At 48.3% G+C, this 12,227-nt stretch overlaps 3 protein-coding genes and 1 non-coding gene across 4 annotated transcripts; 2 read left to right on the forward strand and 2 right to left on the reverse strand.

Moving 5' to 3' along the window:
* Positions 1-6,014: 6,014 nt before the first annotated feature.
* Positions 6,015-7,739, forward strand: F5B22DRAFT_648110 (uncharacterized protein; the record flags this gene model as incomplete). Its single annotated transcript, XM_047978977.1, has 4 exons — positions 6,015-6,019; positions 6,152-6,230; positions 6,288-7,635; positions 7,699-7,739. The coding sequence occupies 4 exons, from the start codon at positions 6,015-6,017 to the stop codon at positions 7,737-7,739; spliced, it is 1,473 nt and encodes a 490-aa protein (XP_047829302.1).
* Positions 7,740-8,058: 319 nt separating this feature from the next.
* On the forward strand, positions 8,059-9,804 carry F5B22DRAFT_613098 (Alpha/Beta hydrolase protein). The gene is made up of 2 exons (XM_047975388.1): positions 8,059-8,545; positions 8,619-9,804. The coding sequence occupies exon 2, from the start codon at positions 8,681-8,683 to the stop codon at positions 9,626-9,628; it is 948 nt and encodes a 315-aa protein (XP_047829303.1). The 5' UTR covers positions 8,059-8,545; positions 8,619-8,680; the 3' UTR covers positions 9,629-9,804.
* Positions 9,805-10,069: 265 nt separating this feature from the next.
* On the reverse strand, positions 10,070-10,186 carry F5B22DRAFT_t129. The gene has a single exon. It is a non-coding gene; the product is annotated as a tRNA-Ala (tRNA).
* A 236-nt stretch (positions 10,187-10,422) lies between these two features.
* F5B22DRAFT_657445 (uncharacterized protein) lies at positions 10,423-11,884 on the reverse strand. The gene has a single exon (XM_047980041.1). The coding sequence runs from the start codon at positions 11,711-11,713 to the stop codon at positions 10,880-10,882; it is 834 nt and encodes a 277-aa protein (XP_047829304.1). The 5' UTR covers positions 11,714-11,884; the 3' UTR covers positions 10,423-10,879.
* Between the last annotated feature and the right edge of the window lie 343 nt (positions 11,885-12,227).

The following is a 12,227-nucleotide window of genomic DNA, read 5'->3' on the forward strand; positions in this document are numbered from 1 at the left end:
CATGTGGCGTCATCTTGCCTAATGTACAGTATATGGCGATCGCTTCCCAGCAGCGGACAACTCCGAGCTTGTTCAAGATCTCACTCCTGAAAGTGGTGGCAAGAGGTCACCGGTTCCAATTGCAAGTAGCCCCATCCGCCTACTTGAATGAGGGAGGATAAGTTGCTGTCGTCATAATCGCTCCACCAGCTCAACATCAGACACGACGTACGATGCTAAATTGTAGCTTGCTAACAGCTCCTGCCTGTAATTTTTCTTTCTGGTTTATGAGGGAAATTTCTATGTCAACTACCGAATTCTGATACCGGCATCTACAGGCCAACTGCGGAGTATGCGGCAGACGCACCGGTGTCCGGAGGCTCGGTCCCGCATCATTCGCAATTCCGGAATGGATATATCTGCTTCTAGGGTCGTGTATCTCGCAGGGCACGAATGGACCGTTACATTTAAGACAATAATGGATGTGTGGCAGGTGGCTCCTATTTTATGTTCGTGGGTAGAGCTTGGTCAGTCAAGCCGCTCAAGCGGGGTTTTTCATAATATCGTCTGTTAAGCATTTCCACGTAACCTAGGAGTTGTCTTACTTAGGCGCGCAACTAACTGGACAACAACGAACAATAACCCAGAATTTGTCAGTGGATCACTTTGGCGTGAAAATCAACGCTGCTAACTGTTACCCCCGACGGCGAGATGGAGGCGAAATACTGGGAATGGAAACGTTGAAGGAAATGCCTTGAGATCGGAAGATAGCGCAAGCGCTCTATCCAATGGGAATGTTTCCGTCGAATCTCGGCGATGCTTTGACGCCCTCGGTAATCGGTAAGCTTATGGCTGCATCATCTATGAGCAATCCTGACCGGCAATTATCATGGTATTCCTAGAGATTTAAACGCCAAATCTTCGGATTGACAGAAGGGTTGAGCAAATTGGTGTCAAGTCCAAACCTTAAACACGTGACTGCCATACAACTGTAGGTATATATGCTGCTCATTGAATCAGCTGCACGTCTTGATATCAATATCAATTTCAAGTGGCCTGGACGTAATAGGATATGCCGGATTCATCGAGTATCATTGGCGCAAATCGATGCTACAATGTGTATATATGTACTGTAAGCTACAGTAGCGGTGGTAGTCATGTTGTCTGTACAGCCTGTGTCAACTTACTTCCTTAGCATTCCCATGCATCAAATGAAAGCTAACAACTGGAGCTTACTGTTGCAGCCATGGGGTTATCTGGACAAGCATCTTCCTCGCCTATGCCCGGCCTTTCCAGCCCGATGAAATGAGCGGTCCGAATGTGGCGTTCTCCCTACACCTGTTATCTTCTTGCGGTTGCCAGTCTGCACTCATACGGAAAAAACACAAGCGACCGAGGTGATCCCATGACCAAAAAACATGTTTAGACATTCGTGCGGGCCAGGGCAAATCTTGCTCTCGGGAGAAACTAGTCCCTGCTAATGCTAACGGTGAGATTGCAGGTCAGTTTCACTCTATCCGCTGAGTAAGGAGCAGCCTTGTATGTATTGAGGCCTAAAGGCGGTAAAAGACGGACCGGCAATAGGTGATCCTCTAGCCTCGATCGGGAACCTGTTCAGCCAAGTGCCCGACTGCCTACCTACAGTAGGTACTCACTACCTAACATTCTCAAGAGGTTGGCTTAGAGTGTGCTACTCAGTGTAACCATCTCTTGATGGTTCCACACGGCCATCCGTGGCATGATATGGCCGTTGCAGTTACTGGGCCAATTATTTTGAACGTCCTATTATTCTAACTTATTCATTGTATCATCAACGTTGAACGATCCGAAGCAAAGAGCTAGATAGCATGTTTCGCTAACAGGTCGTTGTCGAGCGTTTTGCGGTGGGGATGTCCGCATTAGGAACGGCCAGCTGCGCGTCAATCCGGGCCAAAGTGTAGTTGCGATGATGCAAAATTTTCCAAAAGCTTTGACTACAGAACATCATAGACTTAATTTCACAGGTCAGCCCTGATACATCATTTCCATTAGATAGCCTTTCTGATAGGAGGAATGTAAGATAGGCTCGCCGTCACTTACTAATGCCCTCCCGCACCACCGATTTGACTTACCTACTCAGTAGGTGGAAAGCCCGTATATTTTGACTTTCCGATGTCGGTTATGAGAGTTGCTAGGCAATATCCGGTTCGGTAGAGGGGGCTTCCCAAGTTTGTTGAGACGGTTGCTTCGAGGATTTTCAAAAAATTAATGGGCCGCAGAACGCGACATCAGGTCACAATGAGATGCCCGCGCGAGATGATGCCCATTGTGGCGTCGTCTAGCGGCAGGCACACACAGGTCGCGTTTCGACATGGCCGGGAAACCCTGTCAGGAATCAGGATCGTCGGTGTAATCGAGATGAGTTGTGGTGCGTGTATGACCACACAGACACACTGATACGACAACAGACAAGCTTTGGGGCTTTCTGCTGCCAAGCGAGTCCAGACTTGGCCCGTCTACCGCGCTGCCGGGCGGGGACCATTCTTCATCACCCGCATTAGCGGGTGGCATATTGGATGTAATGGGGTGTGATGGGGTGGTCAAAGTCCTCCTTAACAGATCCTTAAGTAAGCTGGACGTGGACAGCTCGACTGACAGACTGGTCGGACTCAGGCTGACATCTGTTTGGCAGCTCTCGGAATAAGGGATCTTCTTCATATCATGGTTGGTCGAGGTTTACGCACTAGGTAAGTAACCGAGTCTGCCCATGCACCCCGCCATCAACCATCAACCATCAGCCATCATCCCCAATCGGAGACAACTACAAAATTGCAAGTCATGTGGTGTCCAATAAGATATGCTACATACTCCTGCGGGTATGTTACTTGTGCAGAGTTAGGCATGGGTACTTGGCTATCGTTGTTGTGTCGGTGTAGGTCTCATGTGTCCAGTTAGTGCCGTGTATCGGAACATCCATACTAGGCTTTAACTGAGTAAGTATGTACAGAGTAGGTATGTACATGAATCTTTAAGGCTGCTAAGTATGTCTTACTGTAGATCAGAGCTGACAGCCATGTCTTTCAAAGTCGCAACATCGACGACCCAAACTCTTGGAACATTGGAATGCCTACTTAGGCACTTACTTGTCTCCACGACATCAGCTAAGGTACGTTGGAAAGGCTCTCAGGCGAGCCCACATACGTATCTCCCTTTTTTTATTCTTTTTATCTTATTTTTTCCTATATAGGCAATTCCGAAGTTACCGACACGTGGTAGTGTGTCACCTATTCCGAATGGAACCATTGCACACCCAACTTTCCCGACAGACTACTTAACAGACTTAATTTCATCTTGAGATTAACGGTGTGTGCAGAAAAGAGATTCACGAAGATCGTACTATACCGGCAACTTAGGTACCGGTATCTGATCTTAGCCAGCAACAAGCACATCACGTACATGTACTAGGCACCTACCTATGTATTTCTCAAAGGATTAGAAGTCACAGGACAGACTAACCTAGATAGGTAGGCACACTCTGCTCTGCCTGCCTTGATGCTCATCATCCAATCTGAATCTATTTGGTGGGCCAGCAAAACAGGCATTGCTACAGTGCATAATTAGCTACACCAGTGTACACTATGCACTTATTCCAATGCTGTATCTACTTGTACTACATTCATATGGACTTTGAACAATAGGTAGGCGTCAACAGATGACATACTGGGTATTCACTTATACCTGCACGACAGGACAGCCAAGCCTCTTGGTCCCTGGCAGAAAATACGGAAATTATCGATGCAGAGCCTCATTCTGCAAATAGCGAGAACTAAATGTGTACTTCATACATCATTTATTATCGTAGGTATCACTACATACATGTAGGTACCTAAGGTAGGTACGTATCATAAACACATGTACATTCTCACTGTTGATATGATGTACCTTAGATATATGGGTACGCCACCTATTGTAAATGTTATCATATAAGGTTAGGTACTTCCTTAAGAAGGTACTAGTATGTACAGATGATACGTGCCCTTGCTCGACAGTACCAACGTACCTACGTACTGTATCTCATGTGCCTGCATCAATGTCCCAAGTCAGCATGCGGATTCCGCCTTTTCGATCAGCACTAGGTACATGTAACAACAACAACTCAAGTTTGACATGATCTCATTCCCTCAAACATGAGGTCCTTTTTGACGATTACTATATACGAAGATGCATGCTTATGTACATACTGTAGAGTGTTAGCACACAGCACCTACAGTGCCTCACACATACATGCCTGCCTAGCACATACCTATCGTCATGTGTCGAGTGCTGAAGGTCTATTGAAGGTCTGGTGAGGTTAAAGCTCGCTAGCCGCCAGTTACATTTTCAGCTGAAGAGTGGCCCTCACGAGGAACCCCGCCGCCGGCGCTCCATCCACCCATCCCATCTCGCATTGGGCCGCCTATCCAGCATCCAGCATCCAGCATCGTCTCCCCAACCAATCCATTCATCGGGCAGATATCGTGAGTACCAGCTGTGCCGGTAGCATGCCTCCAGTCGTACGCTATGTTGCGCTATGGTGCGCGCTACTGCTTTTACTTAACCAAGTGTGCGCCCACCTCCATGCTCTCGTCGACCTGTGGCCTCGAGACAATCCCTCTTGATGCAACCTCGATCACGCTCACCCCTGCAAACGAGGTTTTGGGCTCGCAGTCTAGACGACCCGAGACGACCTAATTGTCAACCTAGACACGTACACTACTGACGGAGGAGTGTAGACTACGCTGCTAGTCGTCCCATAACAAATCCCCCTCCATCCCAGCCAGCCCATCCAGCAATCAGCAATCCCAGCGAGCCGTGCACTGCCTGCCCTACCCACCCTGTTCTCGCCTGTCTACCTTGCCCTGCCTATTTCCGCGTAAGTATCTGCCTCTCGCCTCTCATCCAGCTATCTGAGCTATCTCTCTACGGCGTATCCATCTACCTAAACAAGTAAGCAGTCCCAAAAGGAGGGCACTAGGTCGGTGGAATCAGGTAGATACTTATATTGCATGGTACCACGAGTCATCGTCCCCCACAAAATCCCCCCCCGTCATCCCTAATATCACCTGAAATCCTGGGACTGCCCGCCCAGGCCTTCAGCATAAGCTCCTGGATTCTCGCTGGCTGGCCCCCGTAATCCCCAACTTGCCAAGAACAACTTTTTCGCCCATCTCTCTCGGCTTCGTCATTGCTGCACACGCCTCCAGGAACCGTGCCATCTCACCTCTCAACTCGGTTTGCTGCTCACATATCTGCCATCTCAACGTATTCTCACCATCTCGCCACCTCCCGCGTCTGCGTGTGAGTGTGCGGCGAGTCTCGTGTGTGTGAGTGAGTGTGTGTGCGTGTGTGTCTCGATCTCTCTCCATCTGGCTGCCGATTGTCGTTGTCGCTGAAACACCGACAACGACTGTCTATGAACGATGATTCAGGAGCATGTGTATGTCTTCCAGCGTGTCTTGGCTTTCCTGCCCAGGCGCACGCTTCCCCTTCACTCCCCTTACCCTTCCTTCACCGTGCTTTTCCTCTCCCAATCGAGACTCGTGAGTTAGAAAAATAAAAACAGGGAAGAGCATCTCGTTCATTGAGATGGCTTATTCTTAAAGTCTCGCTTCACCGGTCAAGCCCGCGTGCACCAATGGTGGACCATGGTGGTTGATCGGGACGTCTTGGCGCCAATCCAGCCCTCTTTTTAAGCCTCCTTGGCACAGCGGTAACTAACGTGACTTTACAGCACTTCAAACCATTCGGAATGTCGTGTAGGTTGCCAAGCAAAGCTTCTTTTCTCTCTTACTCTTGCCCTTCTCAGATCTACCTGCCTGCCGGTAGCCTCGGATATCTTGGGAAAAAGGCTTAAGCCCATTTTCTCCTCCTCATCCTCTTAGCTTACGGCCCGACCCTTCGGTCTGTTCCGGACCTCGCAGGGCCGTCGTGGATGCCAAGGCCGTGGCCAAGTCATGTTCCATTTGTGATCGACAAGAGCCTCGAGGCTAACATCAATGTTCGTCTATGAGTGAAGTATGGGGTAGTTTGTGCTAGTCATCGGCTACATGTGACCAATGTTGCTTTTCCCATAGTATCTCGAGCCTTGTCGACAACAAAATTCCCCTCATGAGTTGCTCCTTTCATAAGCACACTGTCACTAACCTGCCGATAGATTGTTGTTCAGCAATCCCACACGGTCCAACGGGCATACAGTCCCTAGCACCATCATTAGAAACATCACTGCGCTCTCGGTACGTCGTAACAACGCTTTAAACCCATTCCGCACTGCTAACACCGACCCTCATCAGAGTCAGTTGGCATATTCAGAGACCATTCTAGGCAACATCACCACACTCTCCACCAATGCTGTCCCAACAACACAAGGGACTATCCAAGGTCTAGTTTATGTGCCAGATCTTCTCTCTCACGATGTATGCTTTGAATTATCAAAGCAATACGTCCCAGAAAATGCCACAAGGCAAGCCGACCTTCCACCCACCGACTACATCCTTATCGCCCTAGTACCATGGATCACTTCAAGTTGCACCAAATCGTTCATGAAGGCCGCATCTATGGACCCTCTGCACGCCATGCTTGTGTACCGCCCGGATGATGAGGATGGCCAACCACCTGATGCTGATTCAGATATGTGGTATATAGATGGTGCAATGAACTGGAAGCAGTCAAATCATTTTCCTGTCTATGCTATGTCTAGCAGTTCAGGACAACGCATGATGCAGCAGTTAAATCTGTATTCCGGAAGTCTCTCGGAGGTTCCTTTTGCCGCTCAGATCAATGAGACATATTCACCAAATCCTGCAGATTATGTGCGGATTTGGACGCAGCTGACTGTGGCCCCCGAACGTTCACTGCTGGCTATTTGGGCCTTGGTATTGATCATTCTTGGCGTTATCGTCACTGTTATTGGTGGGACCTCATTTCTCATGCACTATGTTCAGAGTCGCCGAAGGTCTTCTCTTCGCCGTCGTGTCATGGATGGCGAAGTAAACCTTGAAGCTTTGGGCATCAAACGACTTACTGTGCCTCTGACCCACATCCAGACTCACCCTTTGTTCACCTACAACTATGATCCTCCCGTATCTTCACCGAATCCACGCAGATCTCTTCAGTCCCCTACTAAGGCGTCTTTCGACTCTGCTTCCCCATCCTCCAGCTACAAGCGAGGGAAGCAGAGTGACAGGCTCGACTACCAACCTACTTGTCTAATCTGTTTGGAGTCTTTTGAATCTAAGGTCACCATCATTCGTGAGCTATCTTGTGGCCATATCTTCCACCCTGAATGCATTGATGAATTTTTGAGTGAGATGAGCTCTCTATGCCCCCTTTGCAAAGCGTCAATGTACCCTCGAGGACACTGTCCTCCGATTACGAACTCGATGGTTCGAAGAGAGCTGGGCACGAGAAAGTTGAGGTCACAGCGGCCCTTTCGACCTGGTGTTCACAATTGGTGGCACCAGTTATCAAGTCGGCAAGGCCCCGACGATCCATCTTTACGGGGATTATCCGTTTCAACGGAACCCAGTACCTCGATTCAGTTACAGAAGCAGCCCAGCCCTTCCGGTCCCACGAGAGAACGTATGCGAGAGCTGATCACGCCTATTGATGAAACGAACAGCGATGATGGGCGTCCTCAATGTATGTTCCTGCTTAATTTCTTCATACCATTCTATTATTTCAAGACCACTGACGTCTTTGTAGGGCAGCGTGCTGCACGGTCGGTATTTCCCGGCTTTACTTGATTTTCCAGAATCGGGTTGTTATGATACCCGTGTAGTCATTTCTAGCATTAGCTCGGCGTCACCATTTGGGATGCAGCATCAAGGTATGTGCTGAATCACTGGTTTGAGTTGGTTTTGGGCAAAAATATTTTGGATAAAAGCGAGCATTGGGCGTTTAGGGGGTCAACATCTGACCACAGGATCAAATGAGATGAGACTCAGAAGGCGTATATATTGCTTGGATATACCCCCGCCTTAAGCACTGTGCATAGCCCTAGTTACTGAAATTATGTACTATCATTTCAACTTTGATTGCGCTACATTGGCTTATCTAAGTACGTAGGAGTCTCGATATTCGGAATAAAGAGTAATTGAGATGGACATTAGACTGGGTTATCCGTGGATGAGTGAAGGGTATTGCACCCAAAACCCTACCTAGGTAGTCTGTTACTCAAACTGTTCGTGACAGCTTCTACATGCCAACGTGATAAGCTCCAGGTAGGCAGATAGGCCGCGGGGAGTTCCTGTACTCAGTAGGTAGGTATGTAGTTTAGGCAGCTGCTATATACCTACACAGTATGCCACATTTGCATATTGACCAAACGGCTAATATTCTTTTTCATCTGCATCCTTTTCCTTAAGTATGGTGCGCGATCATATCTACTTAGGTAGGCTTTTGCAGGCTGTGCTCACATCAAGACATGGGATGGCCGGCTCTCCTCCGATTCGGCACCTGCTCAGCTAAGTAGTAGGCAAGCTGCACTAACAACTACTTACCTACGCCGCCGTCTGAAACGCTGTGCTTATGGTGGCGTGCCATATGAAATGTATACCTACCATCTCCATCATCCGCAGAACACTACATCTATAATCTCAAACATTTTTTAACGTCTATATAAGGGCTGCCACCAATGGAGGATGTACCCCTCATTGGACGATTAAGTCCGCGCATATAACAAAGGATGGCAAAGGCGTTAGACAACGACCAAACTCCATCCATCCTAAAAGACTCTACGCACAAATTACTACTACCCGATGATATATCAACAGGAAATGGCGATAAGTTTGGGACGCCGCTGATCATCTGCTTCCATGGCTCAGGCGAAACATGTTCGCCCAGCTGGGACAATCTAGCCGCGAAGCTCGTCGCCGAGACGCACTGTCGGGTACTGCTTTACAGTCGCGGGCCAGGCAATCTCAAGCCAGCAGACGTCGCGGCGCAAATGTGGGATTACGTCCTCTGCGCTACTCGTACCGTAGGTACTCATGGCAAGAACGCGAGGCAAAGCAGCGATCTCCAGGGACCGTATCTTCTCATCGCGCACTCGTACGGCGGCGCCTTCGCGCGCGCATTCATACAGCACGAGTACCGCCATCGTCGACAGCGAAAATACGGCGGAGATAGGGTCCTCGGCCTCGTGCTCGTGGAAACGGGACAGGAAGGCGGACTCGATGCCGCGCTCGACGAGGAGCAGATCCGGCGAAAGATTATGGGGGATCGGCCCGTGTGCGTGATTCGTGGGAATAGTTTACTGGGGAAATGGGAGGGTTTGGAGGCGAAGGAGAAAGCTGCGCAGATGAGCCATGGAGAGGAAGGGGAGGGGGAGGGAGATACACGGCGAATGCTGGCTGAGACAGAGCGACGGATGGTAGCTGCGGAGCGCGAAATGCTGCTGCGCATGGATGCCGAGGACGAGAGGTTGAAGAGGAGACAGCTGGGACTCTCGCGGACGAATCGCTTCGTGCACTTGCCGGATTGCGGACATCATGTTGTTTTGCAACGCCCGGGGGACGTTGTTGATGCTGTGAGGTGGGTGTTGGAGAATGCTGAGTGCGTACATGAGGGAGAGGTGATGACGAATGTTTGGAAAGGGGTTTGGAAGAGGGTGAGGCGGTTTAGGTTGTGGTGATTCCTGTGCTCTGTTCTAGTATAATGTCTATCCACGCCAACTAATTGTTCCAAAGGCGAAGTCAAGCTATGGTTGCTGTAGATGAATGACACAGACTTCCATTGATTAACCAGGGCGTTACTCGTCTCTGTCTCAATATGCTCGAGGGTGTAGGGAATATACTCCGCGGAATGCGTGCGATTACCTACCTGACCAGTTACGCTAGACACAAGCAGCAACCAACTTCACGGCCAACTGAGCCACTTGACATACTACGTAGACCGAGCGAAATTCATCATAGGAAGGAAAGTGTAGATACCCAAGCTGATAATTAACCAACGTACGTCATCACATGACGACTACTTACTATTAATTCAAACCTCCTACAAACATCACATAAAAATAAGCTCTAAACTCTAAGCCCGGATGGGGGGTGCAAAAATGGCAAAAGTAAAGGTTGTCTGGACACACAGGGAATTGAACCCCGGACCCCTCCCATACACTAATTGCTGAGTTTCAGAGGCGGATCTGAATCTCAAGCTGTGCGAAGGGAGTATCATACCACTAGACCATGTGCCCAATTGATGATAGCTCGACACATGTAAAACTATATATTCTAGTCTCCAATGATAACTCAGCGTGTCAACATTTTCCCTTATGCGATGGAGTCGGTCGTCTTAAAATACACGTAGTCAAGCTATGATTGGTTTTATAGGTAATTAAATTAATGCAGGAGGAATTCTTATAGGGTAGATTGCGTATACCAATACAAAAAGCTCTTAAAGAATCCAGGAGGCATTTATGACCCTGGAGAATGTACATTGTGTAGATGGACCATAGCAGCTACGTTAGTGGAGGTTATAGTGTATCCCATGCATGGCACACAGGCTCGTTGGCGCCGACCAGAAGTTTCAAGCAGATGCTCATGTAAATTGGCAAGTTGGCACAAGAGACGATTTAAAGACGCAGAGAGTACCATTTGGGTAATATCTTGAACTTCCTCCCTATTCCGTTTTACTGTACACGATATAATACAAGGGTTAGATACTCTACATCAGACCCTGACCTGTTTCATCTTACTTTTTGACACGACTTCTTCACGCAGTGATCCATCACCACTATGCCTGAATGCTAATGTGAGGCTAACACCTAGGAACCGAAGTTGATGAGGACACCAAAGACTTGCGATATGCCATCCCACAATGGTCATCTCACATAAATTGAGACGCCAAAAACCACACATATAGCTCAATGCAAGCTGGAATATGATGATCAAAAAAGGTTGAGTGTTAAGGGGTATTCAAAGATTTGTGAAAAAGTGATGAAACGCCCGCTTAGCTGAGGTTGTTTGTAGACAAGTTCCCAGTCCCCCTCTGGAACCCCATTTTCGGTCGCCTTCGTACCCGTAACTGCTTCGTCATGCAAGTTATACGGCATTTGGCTGAGAGTCCGGTAAAGCGAGTCATGTGTTCTCCGTCGCCCTACCGCCATAACCATTGCAGGAGATATAGACCCTTGTTTCAAGAAACTGAATTGTACTTCTGGGGAGATCAGACCCGCCAGGGTTCTGACGGACTCGACGTCAAGACAAGGTGGATTCAACTGGTATTGGGTTACCAAGTCGATGTCAATTCCTAGTGTGCGTAGGCCAGTGCATTCTCCAAGGGCTTTCTCGAAGTGCACCTGTTCATCATCCGGATTCCAGTCCCACGACCTCGGCTCAAGAGTGGAACGTTCCACACGATTTCGCATTACGTGGGCAATACGAACATGCCGGACGAGGCTGCGGTATCGAAGTCGAAGGTAGATGCCGATGCACTTGATGAACTCGTTTCGGGTAATAAAGAAGAAGATGTTTTGCGACAAGAAAACAGGGGCCGCCTCGGTATGTATAGCTTTATTAACGCGTAGCAAACCGATGCCCTTCCACACTCGACCTCTGCACGATGGATGTTGGTTGTTCTCAAGACTATGGTGCCAGTGTTCACTTAGGCGTTCCCACTTCGGTGGCTCAACTAAAGCAAATTCGTAGATGATATCTCGAATTTCGGGTGCAAGGACTGACAAACGGCCAAAGGGCTGTACAAGATAGCTCTGGTTCGACATATTCACTGTCGTATTTGCTGCGTTGCGGTAGTTGTTGATAGGATGAATGAAGGGAGGAGGAGGGGGGTAAGTTTATCTTATATCCCTCCCATCAAGGTTGAAAACGCTATTTCTGGTGACGCAGCAATAGTACGCATGTTGAAAGTATAATGGTATATCTAAGATTGTGAGTGATATTGGATAATATTATGCATCAATGTTGTACTGCTGCGAATACCTGGGCTGGTAGGTACGTTCACGAAGATACGCAAGCATCCGTGAATTTCACTATATCAGAACGCTTGAGAAAAAAAGGTAATAGGTAAAGTAAGGACTTAGGTAGTTAGAGCTATATATTTAAGAAATACCTATCGTAAATCTATGCCCTGAATTCGCATATCGAACCTCCCAGGCCGTGGTCTGTTTGCTTAGCTGGTATCAATCACATGGCGTCTATATTCTCATTCGAGACTTCCCACGATCTGAATTATATAAGGAGAGTTTAGCTAATACGAAAGTAGCGCCAACCACAAAT

This window comes from Xylaria bambusicola (genome assembly GCF_022495145.1).
Source record: "Xylaria bambusicola strain CBS 139988 unplaced genomic scaffold F5B22scaffold_31, whole genome shotgun sequence".
NCBI classification, from domain to species: domain Eukaryota; kingdom Fungi; phylum Ascomycota; class Sordariomycetes; order Xylariales; family Xylariaceae; genus Xylaria; species Xylaria bambusicola.